At 29.3% G+C, this 19,988-nt stretch overlaps 2 protein-coding genes across 2 annotated transcripts; both read left to right on the top strand.

Moving 5' to 3' along the window:
* The first annotated feature begins 857 nt into the window (after window positions 1-857).
* Window positions 858-13,314, top strand: LOC136986321 (uncharacterized). Its single transcript, XM_067283818.1, has 3 exons — window positions 858-962; window positions 12,615-12,817; window positions 12,888-13,314. The coding sequence occupies exons 2-3, from the start codon at window positions 12,618-12,620 to the stop codon at window positions 13,168-13,170; spliced, it is 483 nt and encodes a 160-aa protein (XP_067139919.1). The 5' UTR covers window positions 858-962; window positions 12,615-12,617; the 3' UTR covers window positions 13,171-13,314.
* A 2,762-nt stretch (window positions 13,315-16,076) lies between these two features.
* On the top strand, window positions 16,077-17,908 carry LOC136986311 (cytochrome P450 3A19-like). The gene is made up of 8 exons (XM_067283806.1): window positions 16,077-16,140; window positions 16,229-16,368; window positions 16,432-16,551; window positions 16,628-16,736; window positions 16,829-16,917; window positions 16,988-17,128; window positions 17,197-17,350; window positions 17,429-17,908. Exons 3-8 carry the CDS (start codon window positions 16,541-16,543, stop codon window positions 17,507-17,509), a joined length of 585 nt encoding a protein of 194 aa, XP_067139907.1. The 5' UTR covers window positions 16,077-16,140; window positions 16,229-16,368; window positions 16,432-16,540; the 3' UTR covers window positions 17,510-17,908.
* Window positions 17,909-19,988: the final 2,080 nt, after the last annotated feature.

The raw sequence follows: 19,988 nt of genomic DNA, 5'->3' as shown, positions 1-19,988 counted from the left end.
GACTATACAAAAGGAAAACACAAGCTATAAAAAGGGCATCATACATTGCTCAAAACGCTTCAAACTACGGATATATTCAAAATTTCAGGCGACTTCCGGTTGGTGCCAGCATGCTTCCAGCCAACTGTAAACGTGTTTTTCGGTGTTCGATGCTCCAGTAAACAGAATAACAGCCACCATGAGACTGGTAAGAGCTCTATTTTGCGTTGACAAGTTTAAATTTAATTTATTTGTTGATGAATAAACTTGAAACAAATTAAAATTCGGTTAGTACGTTAATAGAATGTTTTAATATTCTAGTGTAATTACTTGAGACATTACATAATTCGTTTTAAATAAAAAAGTAAAATAAAAATTAAAAATAAAAAATTGTTTTAGTCGTTAAAGTGTAATCTTAATTATTTAAAACTCCTGCGAAAATTTAAATAATCTTTATCTCTTTTTCTCTTTTCGAATATTCATTTTTCATTAAGCTGTTTTATTAAATAAGTTCGAAAGTAAATTTCACGTAACGTGGAAGTCCACATCATTCGCCATTTTTCTTGATTTCTCTCCCGATATCTCCGGCAGTCAGCGTTTGTGTTCTCTCGAAAACGCCAACAATTGCATTACTTCCGGAAGCAACTCACTGGCTCATTAATACTGAGATTTTCAATATGCCATATGATTTAACTTCAGATCAACCCTTCTACAAGGGGTCAGATCCAATAAGCTGACAGTTTCTCCATAATATGTCTCTACGTATTTATCAATCCTATTTTTTTTTAGGTCAGTTTATTATCAGAAATAACATCCAGGTCGTTGACTACATCGACAAAAGAAAAATTGCGATTATAAATTTTAAAAGTAATATAGAGTGGATATCTAATGGGATCAGAATGATAGATTACCGATTTATTCTAGGTTATAGTAAGGTAAAGATTTCTAAATGAAGATGAAGGCTTATCAAAATTATATTGAAGGTAGGTTTTTAATGAGTGTCGACTGTTACTTGATTATCATATTAGAGGATATGAGAATGAAACGGAAATAATTGCTCTTTTTGGATTAGGCTTCATTTTAAAGAATGACACAGTTAAAATGCACATTGATTTTCAATTAGTGGAAGAAAAACAAGATAGAAAATAGCCACAGTTACCGGTTTAATCTCTTTTATTTAAAACAATGGATAGTACCAAGTTCGGATTGAAATTCTGGAAAAAAAGTTTGTCAATGACAAATTTTATTTGTTGACAAGAAAAGGATATTTTATTATTAGCAGATAATTTCGCGTTAGATAAATCGGGGATTGAAGACCTATAACAATATATGAAGGAAATATGAGCAAATCTATTTTTAATGTTGTAGATAGCATAGGTTTGATTATATTGAATGATGTTCTTTGAGATTAAGTACGTTTTGGGAATAAAATGACAAAAAAATTCTCAAATAATTTTATTTAATTAGTTCTTATAGTTCTTATAATACTATTTTTGATTAATCTGATAATTAAATGAAAAGTTAGGGTTATCATTCCATTTTGACCAATATTTTTTATACAATCGGGTGGCTGAAGCAGTTAAGGAGTCAGTATACTAAGGGCCTATAGTTTAGGCTATACAACTGAGTTCTTTTCAATCGATCCTCTTTAAAATGTTTATATTTCCTAAGATTTTGCGTATTACTTTATATCACGTAAATTATTAAATCAATAGAATTTTCCACATGATTGCTATTATTATTTAAAAATTATATGAAATTCTCTAAAAAAGTACACTAAGTATCTGATTTTTCCATCGATCCTCAATTGATCCTTTGAATTCCATCGAACCCATTCAAAATTCCATTGACCTCAAGAGTCTATATCAAGCCCTGGACCAAGGTTCAGTCTACCACTCTGGGAAAAAACCTCAAGAATTTTTCAGGGTGGTCCTTCCGAATATGTAGGGCCCACCCTTCATCACTTGGCTGCCGGGCCGAATCCGTAATGGACTTGTTTTACGGGTTTGTCTTACGGAGCGGAAAAAGACAAAAAAAAAAAAAAAAAAAAAAAATCTAAAAACTTTTCGAAGGGTGGTCTGTTCAGGATATTTGTCATGTCCCACTGCACCACCGGCTGCTCCCGTTGTGGGCCTGGTTGCACTTAAAAAGGCCTTCTTAAAATCTACAATATGAAAAGAATCAAAATGAAGAAGCAGTATTCCTTAATTTTGGAAGTTGTGAGGAGTGTAATTTCTTATTTTTTACGTTAATCTTGTCATTGAAGTGAATTAAACTTGGGAGCTTTGTAAATAAATAACATGAAATACTATTAAAATAAAATAATAAATTTTAATTTAGTTGTCTTAAGTGGGTACTGCATCATTTTGTTTATTCTTTTCGTGTTTCAAAAATTGATTTATTGTAAAACGAATGCCAGATAGTATTTAAAATAATTAACGTTCTTGCAGCACAACGAAGATAGAGACATAAGGTCTAGTTCATTCCATTATAGAATAGTAAAAGTATAAGGAAATATTCTGATAATTCCTCTGATCTTGCTTTATCATTTCCTCTTACCGATATTCTGATAATCGTAAGAAGAGGAAATGACAAACTTTCCTTAAATAAAACGAATGAATATAGAATAATAATGAATTTAGTTGTGAAATATTAAACATTTTCTATTTATTTCCAGTTTTCCGGGTAATCAGAATAAAACTAGTAGTAGTAAATGGATCTTTTATTGTACTGCATTGTAAAGGCTTTTAATGGATAGCAGAAAGCTTTTATAATGATAATGAATGGGAAAGATAAATTGCGTAAGATTTGCACTACAAAACTTATCTTTGTTTTTAGAAGATATTATTAAAATGGCTACTCAAGAAAGAGTGGAAGGAAAGGGAAGAAAAGAAAAGCGATTCGAAAACATGTAGCAGTAGATAGGACTCGGCAAGGAGGTCGCATTAATCAGATATACGAAAGAAAATGATCCAACGAGTGCAATCCTCTACATGGTGGATGCAAGATAAAGTCAGAATGTCAGAAATAATTTTAAAATTTATTTTTTTTTCTTATTACGAAATTATAGAATTTATCATTATCTCGTAATTGGTTAACGTATAACTACATATAATTTTATTATATTAAAATTTGATTTATTTTTATTTAATTTCAGTTATAAAAATATTTTTATAACACTTAAATCTCACTTAAAACTTTGTTAAAACTTATCTAATGAATTGATACGAATAGAGTAAGCAGCTTACAATTTAGTTTTAGCTCAGGATAGAAAATATTTTTTAAATTTGATATTTTATGTAAAAAACAGTATCTGAAAAATTAAAATGTTATCCATATCTTTTGTTTTTCAGTGTTTTTGAGTCTACATTCATGATTGACCTGGATCCGCTTTTACCTCTTTCAGTTCCAACAATGAATACCTACTTTATAATTGTTAACATTTTGAATGTCTTTACCTATTGTTTAAGTATTTACAGTTTTATTATTGGATATCTTACATTTGCGACTGTAATAATGATTTATTTTTTACCTTGAATACAAATTACAATACAATAATTACAATATGCAATAATCGATTTCAGAATTTCAGTATTCTTATTTCATTTGTTCAAATATTTTCAGTAAGAAAATTCTTGCTATTCTGTATAATTTATTCGCATTTTTTCAATACTCTTATAGCCTGTCTGCTAAATCTATTCAAATTGATGAAACAAGACATTTTTACTTCTATAACTAATTGTTACTTCTGAGAGTATTCAAACCTTTAAAGAACATTATGAGCTCTTCAGTTACACTCAGAATAGTTGATTAAACTACAGTGTTTTATCAAATAGGCAAACTTTACAATACTTTACAATATTTTCGCCTTCCTAACCATTGTCGGCGTAACAAGAAATTGCACTTAGTCAATACTAACTGTGCCTATTTTAGGGAGATAGGATGACAGGATAGAATAGTACTCTCCGCGTCAAAGATTTTCTCTGCTGCTTTTAAAATTTCTTTTTAGGGCTCCATTAAATTTGCTTAGAATTGAACCTCGAATCCCAAGACGACAGAAAACAGTTTCCGTCGAAGTAAAATGTGTAAGTGACTATTAAATCCATAAATCACCTCTCCGGTAGTCCCGTACTTTCCCAATTATCGCCCAGGCTATAGAGTTTTGTTTACACACTTTTGTTTACAAATGCTCTTTTTCAACAAAAATGACATATTAAATCTGATAAAACTTGAAAAGCGTAAGTACTCGTAGCTGTAGAAAAATTACTATAATGTCACTCTATCTTCCCTACAATAGGCACAGTTGATATTGGCCAAGTTAAATCTCTCATACAAATTCTATATTTAAAAATTCGTTAAACATATTCGCCTTTGAATCTTTCATGAAGTAAAAGAAACATAAATTTAAATGGTCTACTATCTGATGAAATTATCTTCTGGAACATAGAAAAATAGATTTGATAAGATTTTTAATTTTTGCTTGTATTATTTTTGCTTGTACAGTTGCACCATCGGTGAAACTGTACAAGCAAAAATAATGTATATACTAGACAATGTACTGTGTATGTTTCGAGGTATCCTGGAATACTATCCACATCGTGCACATCAAGTATTCATTTTCCTGTTCTGTAACGCACGTGATTGAAATGGATGAAACTTCCATGTATTGATATAACATTCTATGCATTTCCATGTAACATGTTTAATCCAAACTTCCAATCGTTTTATTTCATCATTCACAGTTAATTAAGTGAAATGATTTCTAAAATCATTACATTCAAAACAGCAATGCCTACCGTAATCACTCATGGGCATAGCTCATGAGCGATAGAAAAAAAAAATAAAAAATAAATTTCAAAGGTCCACTATCTGATGAAATTATTTTCTGAAATATGTTTTTCGTATAATGCTATTATAATTCTGGATAATTGTAAATTCTCATCCACACGCGTACTAATTAATGTTTTAGTTAGTAGTAAGCTTATCCTTTGAAAGTATTAATGATTCAGATATAGTTTTAAAATTTTATTTTTAAAAATCAAATTTAAAGAAAAAAATTCAAAACTTATATCAAACCCATTATGGAGAGAACATTTTTCTATTTCAGAAGATAATTTCATCGGTTAGTGGACCATTTAAATTTATGTTTTTTCTATTTCATGAAAGATTCAAAGGAGAATATGTTTAATGAAGTTTTAAATATATCATTTGAAAATATTTTCTGATGTTTTATTGAATAAATTCTTCATAATTTAAAAATTATTGACCCAAAAATATCCACAGAATTGTATTTAATATAATGATTCCGGAAGTTCAGATTAAGAGGAAAAAAATCCTTTAAACAAAAACTTTATTGTACTGTACTGTATTTCAATCATGCATTTATCTTTTAAAGCTTATGATGTTTGATATTATAAAATGTATTGTTTATTCTATAAATGAAATACAATACAGTATATACATTTTATTTTAGGAAATTTAGGATATTTACACAATTTATTCAGACTCTTCTTTTATTTGAACTGAGGAAAAATTTTCTTAAGATATTTTATAACCTACTTTATTTATAACCAGTAGTAATATTTAAAAAAATCGATAGACTAATTTAAATTCATACACAGTACAGTATAATGCAGGTAATTAAAACAAAATAACGCGTGCATGTGCGTGCGAGCCAGCTAAAATATTTCATTATTTTACTTATAACTGTTTACATATCAATCAGCTTGTGTATGTTGTAGTACACGTCATCCTAATAATTTTCAAATATGTTTAATTTTTATTTTGAGAAAAATTACATCAAGAACCTTTACTTTGACAGACTGTCAATACTCTGTCTGAACTAAAATTTGACATAAAGAACTGTATCAAAGTCTAACGATTTTCCCCTTAAATTGATAGACCTTATGCCTATTAATTTAATGCAAAAAATGAGATGAATGCAAAATTTTGAAAGCATAATTTTAGCTGTCATAACTAAGCACTCATCTCATTTATATAATTATGTTTAATGAATATATTAAAGGTTGGTTGTCATTAATTACTACGGGGAAAGGACAGCCTCCCTGAGATTGTTTTTTTATTTTTGCTTTCTTTTGCCCTGTAGGATGTTGTTTCCATATTCATCATGAATTAGTTTAGGGTAGTGAGGAGGTTTTTCGACCACCCAGGCTTAGAAACGTACGTTCGAAGCACTAAATAGAGAAGATTAATAGAAATAATAGTTTATTTTTTATACTAAGCCTTTCATAACGATTTCAAGTACCTATTTATATTGATAATTTCTTACTTAAGTATTTTTCATTAACTTAATTTTAAGCATCATTTTAGTACAAGAAATGTAGTGAAAATCATAATATAGTATAAAGTATAAAGTAGTAAAGTAGTTATAGGTTAACATTTATATTTAAAAAAAATATACGCATATTCACAAATTGTTTTTAAATTACAATTATAAACCGTTAGGAATAGTTACAAGAATTATTTTTAGAAATTATTTAAAAATATATATACTAACAAGCAATTTTTTTGTAGTCACGATTTGTCAATGTCCTTTATAATTCAACCCTGAAGGCTAAAGTGTAAGAGATTTGTGATAAAGACATTTAACCGAATAATGAGGTGTACATTCTAGAATTACTCTAAACACTGTATCAATTTCACTTTAGAATGTTTTTCATTAAAACGAAAATCAACTGTATTTCTATAATAACTTTTCTGTAATAGCAAAGTAGCTTCGAATTTCAATTAATTATTTGTTGGTGACACCACCCTTTATCAAAACCTGTTATAAATATATTAATAGCGTTCAGTATCTTAGGGCCGTGCAAAAAATAATACGTATACAGTTTTTGAGTCGCTTTTATATCCCTCCCTCCCTGTTTGTGCACAATAATGTATTGTAGCTTTTTGCAAACTACCCTTTAATTAAGTGTACAGTAGTTCATGGGCACTCCTGACATTGAAGAAATGACTAAAAAAGTTCTGCAAATATTTTTCTAATTGATAATTTATTGATATGACTAATAAGCAAGCTGATAAGAACAAATTCGTATGCCACTAATACTATTAAAAAAGTCTTCGACCCCTTCCCTCCCTATCGTGTATAATCATGTATTGTACTATATCGAGACTCCTCCCTTAAATTTTACATCTAATTAACGAATTAGGTTATTGTGGACTTAATTGAATATTTAAGGTACTGGACATGAAACAACTCAAATTTCCACATTTTATAAATAAAATTCTTCCCAAAATTTTATTTACGTTTATTATATCATAATACTTTTTGCCCAATACCTTAATATTTTACCTAATATTTGCAAAAATAGTATATCAAAAATTAATACACCATTATAAAAAAACATTTTTATTTAAGAAAATATAAAAAATTTCCATGTAATAAATGCTCTTTAAGGTAAAGGTTTATTTGCACCCTCCGTACGCACCAACATTGTACTCAGTTATTACCTGTTTGGTCCTTTCAATAGACACATCCAGAAACAGTGTTTAACGAGGTTAAACAGGTTGTGTCATCTTACACAGTGGCACATCCAGGACTTTAAAAATATGGCTCCTTTGGGGTGCCTGTTGTTGTTTTTAGAAAATATTACTCAATCACCTTAGAATTCTTTTGTAGCTTAATCTTACCTAAATGAAGTCATGTGATATGCTTTATTATATTCATTGTTATTTTAAAGTAACAAAACTGATTGCTTTGATGTCGAGGGGTGCCACAGCTCCATATGCACCCTCACTGATCTTAGAGCTCCATTAAGGTGAACCAAAATGCTTGTAATCACACTGGAAACAGTTACTTTAAGCAACATTTTATTTTATCGTTTATTTAATTAATTGCTTTGATATTAATTAAGTTTTTGATATTAAATCTGTAGAAATTTCTTCACTACGAATGGATTTCAAAAATGTATTTGATATATTTGATATTAATCGCAACCTAATTAAGAATTCTTAGCATAAGTATCGATGTAAAGATTTTACAATAAATTTATTTTACTACTTAGAAATTTATATCAGTAATTAACATATTGAAAGTTTCAAAGATTAAAATAATATCTTATCAACTTGTACTTTAATAGAGTCAATATACTTAATCCAGGCTAAATATTAAATTTAATTAATTGGTGTTGACAACATTTATATAATCAATATACATGCATTGGTGATTCACCAAGCATTTCACACGAACCTTCAATAATGGCCACCTCTAAACGCCGGCCATATTTTCAGGAACGTTTATTTTCGAAATGTTTACAAAATAACTTTCAAGCAGCGGTCATTTTCTATGTTTCCGTCAGTGACCGTTGTTCACAGGTTTCACTGTGTTAATATTGTTAAAATAATAATAATAATTTCAGTTATAATAATATCCAGTAAGAGTAATAATGACGTTATTTTGTGAAATAAAATATGTAAACACAGTAGAGTCTGGTTAATCCGGTCTCTTCATTATCTGCCATACCCTCCATTGTGATCACCCATGCCCTTCATGAAAATATTAGCCATGTCCGTATGTTGATTTCCTGTTTACTCAGGTTTTATTTCTGTGTAGAATATTGCATTTCAGTGTACCATATTATTTATTTGGCTGCCTCCAAAAAAACTCGATACCAGAAAACTATGGGTGTCATCATTCAATGTAATCCGTTATAATCCGATATCTTTCTGCGCAAGGAATGGCCGGATTAGCGAAAATGTAATATATTATTAGTTGAAATATGAAAAATTTATAAAATGAGGTACTTGATTAACATTAAAATAATGTCACGCTTCCAGAAAACCGAAAATATTTTTTTATTTAGAAACTGAGATGTGAGACATTGAAAGCTAAAGATAGCCTGAAAGCTGAGAATTTAAATTATAAACTACATAATTTTAATTGAATAAAAATACATGTTTTAGACTATTTTTAGAAGAAAATATCTGTTTGTTTGAACAAACAAATAATAGATTTTTCTATTAAATACTTTGCTTTAGGACATTTTGGAAAAAAAAATATATATGTATATATTAGCAGGTAGGCCCGGCGTTGCTCGGGCAAAAGTAACGATAGCGAAGATTAAGATTATTACGTTATAGTCACAAAAGAAAGAGAGTAATTTCATCAACAAACTAAGTATTTCTAAAGAAAGATCGAATTTGAAAATCGAATGTTCTAATATTGTTCGATTTTCACGACGTGTTCTGATTTTATCGTTCGATTTTCATCGAATGTTCTAAAGAAGAAAAGTCGAGAAAAACCGAACTAATCTGTTTAAATTTGAAAATCGAATATGCTCTAACATATTACTCTATTTATTTTTTTTTTCTCCAGCGCCCGTTTCTTCTCCATCTGCGTCTTGCACGTCGCTTTCTCTTAACACTTTTATTGTTACGTAACACTTTCATTGTTGATGGAAGTGTTAAGCCTTAATCCTGTCCCTCTCCCCGTGGGGAGGAATTTCGAAAAATCCCTTCATAGTGTGCGTTCTCGTGACGTAACCTAACTATATACCAAATTTCAACTTTCAACTCTTAACCGTTTGGGCTCTTAACATTTCCATTGTTACGTAATTCCTCCATTGTTAACACTTCCATTGTTGACACTTCCATTGTTACTTCACACTTCCATTGTTACTTCACACTTCCATTGTTACTTAACACTTCCATTGTTGATGGAAGTGTTAAGATTTAATCCTGTCCCTCTCCCCCGTGGGGAGGAATTTCGAAAAACCCCTTCTTAGTGTGCGTTCTCGTGACGTACCCTAACTGTGTACCAAATTTCAACTTTCAACTCTTAACCGTTTGGGCTCTGCACTGATTATTATTATTATTATTATCAACTCGTCTCGATTATATATATAGATTATCAACTCGTCTCGATTATATAGATATATCTGTATTTAATGTTTATTACACTAAAATTTATAGTTTTTTAGTAAATAAATTAAGTATTAATAAAATCTACTCTTTTAATATTAGGATCCTTTATGTAGATTGATGTTATTTAAATTTTGGTGATTAAAGGTTCAGGGGTGGAGAGATAGAGGGGTGTACAGTAATGCCATAGCCTCGTTATTAGCAATTTTACTTTTCTTTTTGCTTCTGTAAAACTCGTCTCTACCCTAAAAACAAGCTTTTTGGCATTTTTTAATAATTAATAATATAAAAAGATTTTTAAAAATTTCATGGCGCCACACACAATTTTATCCTTGCCGGGAAATTTACGCAACTCATTGTTGAAAATTCTTTTAAAAGTTTCAAATTAAAGAGCAAAATTACTTTTATTTTAACAAATTATTCAAAATTAGAACAGAATAGATGCAAAAAGTTTTTAAAAATTTATACTTTTAAAAGAAAAAAGAATGGCTGATTATTTTAATAAATTTTTCGCTAACATGTCTTTAGTTCTATATAATTCAAATCAACGAGCATCCTGTAGGCTAATCCTTTAAATATTAATTAAAATAGAGAAAAGTTGATAGGAAAATTTTCAAGAGGAAAAAGTTTTTAAAAACTCAGAAGGTCAAGTTTAAAAAAATTAATTATTTTTCCATAAACTTGACCTCTTGTATCATATATTACTTTACCTAAAGCAAATTAGTTTCTTTCACTCGGCTGATGTTATCACAGTAAATTTATATTGAAAAGAGGTTAAATAAATAAATAAATTTATAATTCTGTCCTATATACATTTTTTTACCCCATAAAATAAACCAAAAAAATCTCAAACATGGTCGTTATCGTTCTTAAAATTTGAATTTATTTGAATCATTGCATTAAAATTTGCAAATTAATGTTATAACATGAATTAAAGTTCATTAAATAACTGGATGAACTATTTAAAACTTAACAGCAGAGGTTCTAACCTTTTTCTCTGTATAGATTGGTAGAGTAATGTGTCTTTCTTCTGTACCCTTGTGCTTACGCGTACTATACCTAGGAGATCTTACCATGTAAAAAAAAAGCCAAAAATATTCTCCAAAAATGATTTTTTTAAACCAAATTTACTAGGAAATCTGAAAATGTAGAGCCTTGGTGGGGGTCTCGGTCTGAGGTCCGAAAAATCGACGTTTGAACAGACAGCACCGGAAAAATCAGCAGAAAAAAATATAGGTCATTACTTGAGTAACATTGTTCAATTACACTTTATATCTCTTCGCAGACTGCATTTCTTAATAACTATACACACTCAGAACACCTTGTAAAAGTGCAGCCGTAACCAAGTGTAACGATACATGCGTTTTGAAACGTTTTTAAAAGGATATTTTTTTAAAAACGTTCCAAAACGCATGTATCGTTAATACAAATTCTCTCAGAATTCGATTTCCGTTTATTCTTGATAAAGGTCATTAAATATGACCGAAAACGATCGAATTTGGTAATAAATACGGCTGCACTATTACAAGGTGTTCTGTGTGTATAGTTATTACACTTTATGAAAGTTGTAATGAACTCAATGTTAATTAAAGCTAATTTTAATTAAGAATAGATAAATATTTATGAAACTTTTATATTATATTTAATTGCTGAAAAGTCTATAAGCATTTAATATACCACTTTTTATTAGTACAAGTTGTACAGTAAGAGGAAAATATCATCTTTTATACCTTTGGGCGCTTCTACGGAAGTAGTATAATGAACCTATAGTAAATGTTATTAAACTATTATTCATCTTTTATTTTTTAAATTAAAAAAAAATTAATTATTAATTTTTAAATAAGAAAATGTGTCGCAAAAAGATAAATAATTATCAGCAGAATGCTGTGAATAAAGTAGAATTTGAGTTTAAAACCGTGTTTATAAGGGACATAACAGCACAGGAAACAATATATGAAAAGTACTTAAAATTATTTTAAATAAAATTTACTTATAAATGTTAAAAAAAAACTTAATAAAAAGCAGATCTGATATGAGAATACGTGAATATTTAACTTTATGAACTTCACTTTTATATGACATGAATTTCACGTTGAAGTGTCAATAACTTGTCGAAATTCAATACTTTTCCAGGTTATGGTCATTGGACTATTTCTATAAATGTAGATTTTTTTCTCCATACAAACGAACATTTGGCGTTGCCAATTAAAAATACAAAGTTTTCATCTATTGAGGACGAATAGGAAATATGATATAAAAAACAGCAATAAATTAAACTATATATTCTATATATAAGGGTAAAACTAAGCAAAGTAAGCAGGTCTCAGTGGGTGGAAATTAAATAAGTTAAGCGTTCTGTAAGGATATAAAGACATAATATTCAGTAATACGAGGGATTACTAAATAAATATAGTGAGGTGAGTTTTTTAATTGAAATTTAATATCATAAAATACATTTTATTTATAAAATATTATAGAATAAAAAGCTAATTATAGTGCTGCTTATAGAATTGAAGGTTAGGTTGTTTTTAAATTTATATTAATTACTTAAAATATGTATTTTAAATAATAAAATAATTATTGTTATTTTAATAAGTAACATTAAATTAAATTCCTGTTAATCTTTAAAATGAAGTTAAAAAGATTGCAAAAAATCTAAGATTTTTATATTAAAATAAATATTTAATATAATTTAATCACTGTAAATAATCGCCTTAAATATAGATAATAAATAATTCTTGATATTAATTTTTCAGACCATGAGGTTATTCCTGATTTCTTGTCTGGTTTTGTACCTCGTCACACCATCATTAGGAAAAGGCCATTTAATAAAACTTTTAAAAGCTAAAAAACATTTAAAATATATTCTTCCATTCTTGTTAGTCAAAGCGATGAATAAACCAAAAATAATTCCTGTACCAGTACCGATACCGATACCTGTCGATAAATCACACCTTACGTGAGTATGATATATTTTATGAATTTATACATAACATATAATGTATTAATGAAGGCAATTTTTTATGTAGGATGCTTAAGAGTTCACTGTTATCCAGATCTCCCTCTAGTTTTGATGTCGGTTGGAAGTTTCATAAAGAACCTTTGATACCTATTGTGCCTCCTATAGAAGCATGGGCACCTAAAAAAGAAATAATCATTATTGCCAAATCGAAGAAAGAAATTCCGGAAGAATGGGATAATGATAAATGGGAAGAAGAAGAAGAAAAATGGGATGAAGAGAAATGGGAAAATATAAAGTGGAAAGATGAAAAACCAAAAGTAGAAAAATGGAAAGGATGGAAAAAGATATAAAAATATTAATGTATATAATTATTCTAGTTAAAATTTAACTTAACAAACATATTTTCATGTCATCAACTAATACATTTATTATTGCATCTTTCATTAATAACGAATACGTATGAACGGTCATAAATAATCTATTTTGTATTTATATTATACCAATAATAAAATTTTATATTCTTTTTTTTAAATTTTAATTAATTTATTTTTTACTCTTTTTGGTCTGTGGACACAAAGAGGGCATTTTAATCATACGCGTCATGGGTTCGACCAGACCCACAATGTCACAAGTGTGGGATAGGCCTAAGATATCCAAGACAGATCGCCCATGAAAAATTTTTGGGTTCTTTCGATCGTCTAGATTAGATCCTGGTACCCCATCAAAGTGGTCGAGTGGATAAACATTAATAGTTGGTCGGGGTTTGCGCCCTTTAAAGCCTGATGGTTTACAGTGTTCCGGGTTTACTTGTTTACTTCATATGTCTAACATCTAAATAAGAGCCAATTTCCCATAAAAAATCTTTCCGTAAAGCATCCCCGCTTGGCAGATCGCCATGTGTCGCGTTGCAGTACTCATCAATCATAGTCTAATCAATATATTGTATACTTTATTTTGCCAAAGATTTTCTAAAAATATATATACTAGTAGTTTACAGAATTTTAAAAAAATCCGTGAATATTTTATAGAAGAAATTCAAATTAGTTTCAATGATCACAGATGGGTAATAAATCCTTTCTTGAAAAAAATGTGCCCACTTGACCACAATTAAAACAAATATGAAAGAAAAACTAATTAAAATATCCGGCGAAAGAATGTTACAGATTGAGCTTCTTTTCATAGGGTTTAGATAAATTTTTGGTGGAAATACATCAAGTTATGAATAAAATAATAAAAGTAATGGTATCATTTATGTGAATTAATTTCCTTTTCTATGGATACAATTAAAATAAAATATAGAAATAAAGTCATTTTCAAGATAGTCCATCATATGTGTGTCAAATACACAGCCAATACCTAATGAAAAATAAACACATGTATTCCATTATTATATATTTTTATATTATTTTATGTTCTCTGTGAATCACTTTTTTTCATAGTGTTTATGTTCCTCTATAATAAATGCTTAATATAAAATAAAAATTCATTTTTTTATTAAATAAAAGAAACACATTAACAATTTACTAATTAATTTTGTAAGTTTTGAAATAGTTTTATTGGGCTGCAATTTGAAAAATTGTAGACCTATAAATTCCCCACTGTCGTCCGTCCGTCCGTCTGTCAGTCTGTCTTTTCTTAATCTTGAGAACGGTGTTATATGAAATCCGAGACCAGATGTGGAAGCCTTAGGAGAAGGAGGCCCGGATTAACTATATATGAACATCCGATATAAACCGGAAATTATGCTATTTCAATTCAAATATTTTCCCTGAAAGCAATCAATAGATGAATGGCACGACTCTATTGTGAAAGAAACGTATGATGTACAGAGGCAAGCCACTACTAATTTTAGGTGGCGAGTATATATTTTAAATAAAATAAATTAAAAATACAATTAAAAAATTGCAGCTCAGCATTGCGACGATGTCACAATAAATAATTGCCCGTTCAAATTTTAAATTTAATTATAAAAAACAATATAAATTTTGATCCTTACCGCGCCGCATGTGTGCATCCTCCTTAAAATGTAATTTCTGGATCTAAAATTTATAACAAAGAAAATTATTATTAAATAGATTTTTCTGTTTTAGAAGACGTATGAAAATTTCTTTTAATTGTGTTGTATGAATAATTCGTTATAGAGATTCTTTTTATGGCCATGAATGACCAGAATCGAGTCTCTTTGCGTTTTTTCAAGCGTAGTTTGAATAGAGACAATGCTTCTCATTGAACGCTACTGATATCATAAATGTATGCAATCCAATCCATTTAGATTGCAGTCATTCACTGTAGTAGTCTATTGTACATTTGTACCATGAAGTCATAATGAGTATCCATTACTTATAAATAATAGTTTACAACTATTATTACTCAGTCCAGTTCATTTAGATATCTATTGTTTATTACAAGTTACTTGTTGGGCTGCAATTTGAATTTGATGTATATACCTGTACATTCTCACTGGCTGCTTGTCCTTCGTTAATCTCGAGAACGGAGTGAGTTGAAAATCGAGATCAGATATGAAAAGCTTAGAAGTCGAAGGTTCCGATTTACTATATACGAACTTCCAGTTTGGACAGGAAGTCGCGCGATTTTAATTCAAAATTTTTATTTAAATTAAAATATGATTAAAAACTGCATCTTGGCATTGTAACGATGTCACAAATAATGGGAATTTTTTTAATCAATATTTAGAGTGGTTTCCATGGTTTGTTGGTTTGTTCTTTATACAAATCTTTATTCTTAAACCTATATGGACCAAAGTTTGTGTGAGTATTATTGACGTCCTTGAATCGATACCAAGTTATCCATTACCTCAAAATATTGGGGGGTAGTATATAGCTTCCTCATACGACTTGCTGCTTTTACATATAGCTCCATATGTTGGCAAAAATCATAAATAAATGCTGATTGTTGTTTGTTTGCCTGTCGATACCTGCCGACTAGCTTCATGCCTGCCTAAAGGCATTATTCACCGTGGAATCACGTTAAAAAGTTATCCTTTTCAATGAATATTAGAATCAATCTATTAGAAAGCAGTGGCCCTATTCTCGTCATCGTCTCTCGTCTTTCACAAGCCGGTCGCTGATTGGCTAATCATTTGTTTACGTCTCGAGAGATCATCGCGTCTCTCTAAACGCGGTTCCGGACAACTTTTTCTCTCTTCGCTTCTTTCGTTTATCAGAGAAGAGCGGATGGTTGTCTTTCGACCGGTCTTTCGTCTTTCGCCTCGATTTCGTTAGAGATCTACAAACAATTTTTGAAAGTTGTATATAATATTTTCAATGTCGATACTTCTGATATTTTACCCGTAATATCAAGTAAATATTATGTACTAAAATCGTTTTATCTATATACAGTAGGAAGCAAGTATTTTTATTTCTATATTAAAAATGTTTTGATATGCAGTTTGTTTTCCGAAATTCGAACCTCTTCCCATGTATGTAAGATGGCTTCTAGATGCTACCAGGAATGCACTGAGGCTTTCTTCCGTAAGAATTCTCATCGATGCCTGTAGACAAATCATTGATTCTCGCAAGAAATCTAATGTAAGTAAATACTCGTCAATTTAAAATATTTCGAAATGAAATTAATTTAATCTTTTAGATTAGTATAATCCACCCGATCTATTGCAAACTTTATTGAATGCAGAAGGCGACTCGAGTCTTCAAATGAAAAAAACTTAGCACTGATTCTATAATAGCCAATGTAGTAGGATTTATGGTTGCTGGGTAGTATTTTCTTCATATTATTTTCACATTACAAACTAAAAATATAACTTGTTAGTGTTTTTCTGCATTTTAACAGCTATGAGACGACTAGTATATCATTAGCGTGGTGCATACATTATGTATCCCATTATCCTGAAGTTCAGGACAAAATGCGCAAAGAAATTAATGATAATGTTAAAAAAAGTGTAACTACAAATTTTTATAAGTATTCTTTGTCTTTATGAAATTTTACAAAATAAAATCACTAATTTAATACGTGCTTTTTCAATCTTTAAAGGATGATATTCAATATTCAGATTTGATGAACTTTAAATACATGGATCAAGTATTATCAGAAACATTACGTATATCACCACTATCACCGATGTAATATACATTTTTAATGCTCTTAATTCAAATCTCCAATTTGTGTTAATAAATTTCCTGAATTTATTAGAGTTATCAATAGAATTTGTGCCGAAGATTTTAAATATAAAGATATAACTATACCAAAAGGAGCCATCTTAATTGTCGGCTCGCCCATTCTTCAACAGCATACTGATTACTGGCACGAACTGGAAAAATTTGATCCCGAAAGGTAAAAGAATGATAACAGAAATAAGCAGAATGCTAATTTTTGAGCTGAATGTTAAATGATATTTACAGATTTTCTGCAGAAAATCATATTGATCCGTATATTTATCAACCTTTCGGCGCCGGTCCCAGAATTTGTATTGGTATGAGATTAGCACAAATAATCGTAAAATTAACTCTGGCAAATCTTATTAGATCATACAGATTGGAACCATACGGGAATTTGGTAAGTCCATTATCGTATATATTAGGGCTTAATTTCTCATATTACTTGTTTTTAATGATGAAATCATATTTTTCATAGGACATTGAACAAGAAAATTTCTTATTTTTTTCCTTTCCTAAAAATGGTGTTATTGTCAAAGCAATTCCATTAATGTCGTAATTCAACGAGAGTTTATTATTCGGAAAATATTTTAACTTTCTCTCTATATTTAGTTAGTTTAATACAGAGGATGTCAAGAGATAAGGTAAGCCGGTCAGGAGGTAACATAATACCTTAAGAGAAGTAAATAATATATAGAAAAATTTACTTGTATTTGCTTTAGTTTAGTAAAGATAGCATTTTGATTATTTTAATTATTAACAATTGAACAACAAACAGATACATATTTTATGTTAACAAGACAAAAAGTATTCCATCAAAACGAGTTGCTTGAAAATGTTTGGTAATAAACTAATAAAGCAAATTTTCAAAGCTGCAACCTCTTTCATTAAGCATGTCGCAGCACGCGGACGAATGAATGTTGAATGATGTCCAACAGCTGGGTGCTGTATATATTCGTTTTTTTTTTTTTTTTTTAAATTGAATCTAATAAATTTAACCCGTAATAGTTAAATTTGCCGAAAATGTGACGAAGAATATCGAAGGTGAAGAACGACAATGGTCTCAATCCACAGTCAAGTGGAAATAGGAGACGATCCCATATCACGTCGAAACCTTATTTTAAATTAACTGCATTATTTCGTGAAGTGATAGAATTTTCAACAGAAGTCCGATTTCCTAAGTTTTGAGTAAAACGAGCTAAGAGCTAAGTTTTGAAGTAAAACGTAACAATTCACAGTAAAATGATATTTCTATATAATTCATAATTACTGCAATGCTTGAATTTGAATTATATATGGATTCGTGAATAAGACCATTTATATACTATAACAACTCTAGAAAATCAGACACCACGTGTGTCCAAATATCACAATCGAAGCAAGCAGTAAGATAAACAAAAAAAATTTTCTAAAATTTAAATACATATACAATTGTTTATACGCTTATCTCTTTCCTCTATCTCAAACGTAATTTAAAAGCTTCTATTAATCCTCTAAAAAGTATTTAAACACATTATTATTTAAATCATATTTATAATTGTAATTATAAATAGATCTGAAAGGTTTTCAATGTAAACCTAGACCTAAATAATTGAAAATATTGATAAAGCATAAATCCTTCAAACAAACAGTGCCTCGATTGGATTAGTTGTTGCTCTTCTTGAGATATATTATTTATGTTTCTTGACAGCCATTTAATTTAATTATATTTCAGTTTCTATAAATTTTGCTCAGAGTTAATTTGATGCTAAAGATGATTGGTTTTAAAACATAGCTTCATATTAATTTACATACAGGCGTACAAATACTTCATCTCGTCTCTATATAATTTATATCTTTTTTTGACAGTTGTCAAAAAAAGATATAAATTATATAGACAAAGTCATTAAGCTTGTTTGAGACTACGTATCTCTCAGATACATAAAGACTTCTAAATAACATGATTATAAACTTTTAAAATAAGTACTAATAATTATATGTAAATATAATATAGCTTTTATTTACAAGGATTATACAAAACAAAAATCTGTTCTTAGTAATTGTTTAAAATGAAATGTTTTTAATGTTTTGCTTATATGAAGTAGCATACTGTCAAACAAGTTTTAAATTCTTAATAAATATTTTATTTTACATAAAATAGAAATAATACAAAATATCCTGTGAAATTTTTCTCGGTTTAATCGTCCAAAAAGTGCCAATTTTTATCAGTGATATTTTATATATAATTACTTTTGTTGAAAAATTATGCAGAAAACTGACTCTTGATATGTGCTCTTTATTTTCTAAGACTAAAATAATTTTATTTATTTGTTTGAAAGACGAACAATTAAATACAAGTTATATAGACACTTTCAAATTCCAAAACAAAGCTAAATTTTCCTCCCATAATTGACTGAATAATTGTTATAACATAATGCAATCTACTAGAGAAATAGTGATATAAACACACAACTGCAGTTTATGAATTATAGGCATTAAAACAAAAATTTCTAGAGCATTTTTCACACCGAACGTTTAATGCGACAGTGAGTGAGAAGTGGCTAGACCTAATTAGTAAAGGTAACTAACTACTTTACAAACACGTTTATGCAAATGAATTTTAAAAGGGAAATTAAAAAGAATAAGAAAACTCTTGACTGTGTTTCGGAAAATCTAGCGAAAAACTACGCCTACAAGATAAATTTAGAAAGCTCACGCGACAGTAATGAGAGGTGATGTGACCGAAAGCAAGAACTTTTCTCGATGAAGTCTGAAAAATTGAAATAATTTCTCTGTTTGCGAGAGTATCGTAGCACGCTTCCGAGGACATTCCAAGTAGTGCTTAACGAAGAAAATGAAAAGCTTCGCTTAAAAAGACAGTCCTAGAGAGTAAGGCAAAAAAAGGACAAATAGTAAACTTGCAACAGAACAAAACACAAAAGCACGAACGCATCAGTTAGAACCTCTGAAGAGAGCTCTTCGAATGAAGACAATCATTCGAATTATACTGCAGAGAACCCGATCTGAATTACGGATTCCGTCGCGCCGGTTCGTCACAC

Source organism: Centruroides vittatus, unplaced genomic scaffold (genome assembly GCF_030686945.1).
Source record: "Centruroides vittatus isolate TY-2023 unplaced genomic scaffold, ASM3068694v2 scaffold_1015, whole genome shotgun sequence".
Taxonomy (NCBI): domain Eukaryota; kingdom Metazoa; phylum Arthropoda; class Arachnida; order Scorpiones; family Buthidae; genus Centruroides; species Centruroides vittatus.
This window is presented reverse-complemented; position numbering and strand designations above follow the sequence as displayed.

Coding starts and splice junctions, on each gene's coding strand:
- LOC136986311 (XM_067283806.1), top strand. Junction 16,737..16,828: donor ATGATAATGTTAAAAAAAGT/GTAACTACAAAT, acceptor CAATCTTTAAAG/GATGATATTCAATATTCAGA. Junction 16,918..16,987: donor ATATCACCACTATCACCGAT/GTAATATACATT, acceptor TGAATTTATTAG/AGTTATCAATAGAATTTGTG.
- LOC136986321 (XM_067283818.1), top strand. CDS start 12,618: ATGAGGTTATTCCTGATTTCTTGTCTGGTTTTGTACCTCGTCACACCA. Junction 12,818..12,887: donor GTCGATAAATCACACCTTAC/GTGAGTATGATA, acceptor TTTTTTATGTAG/GATGCTTAAGAGTTCACTGT.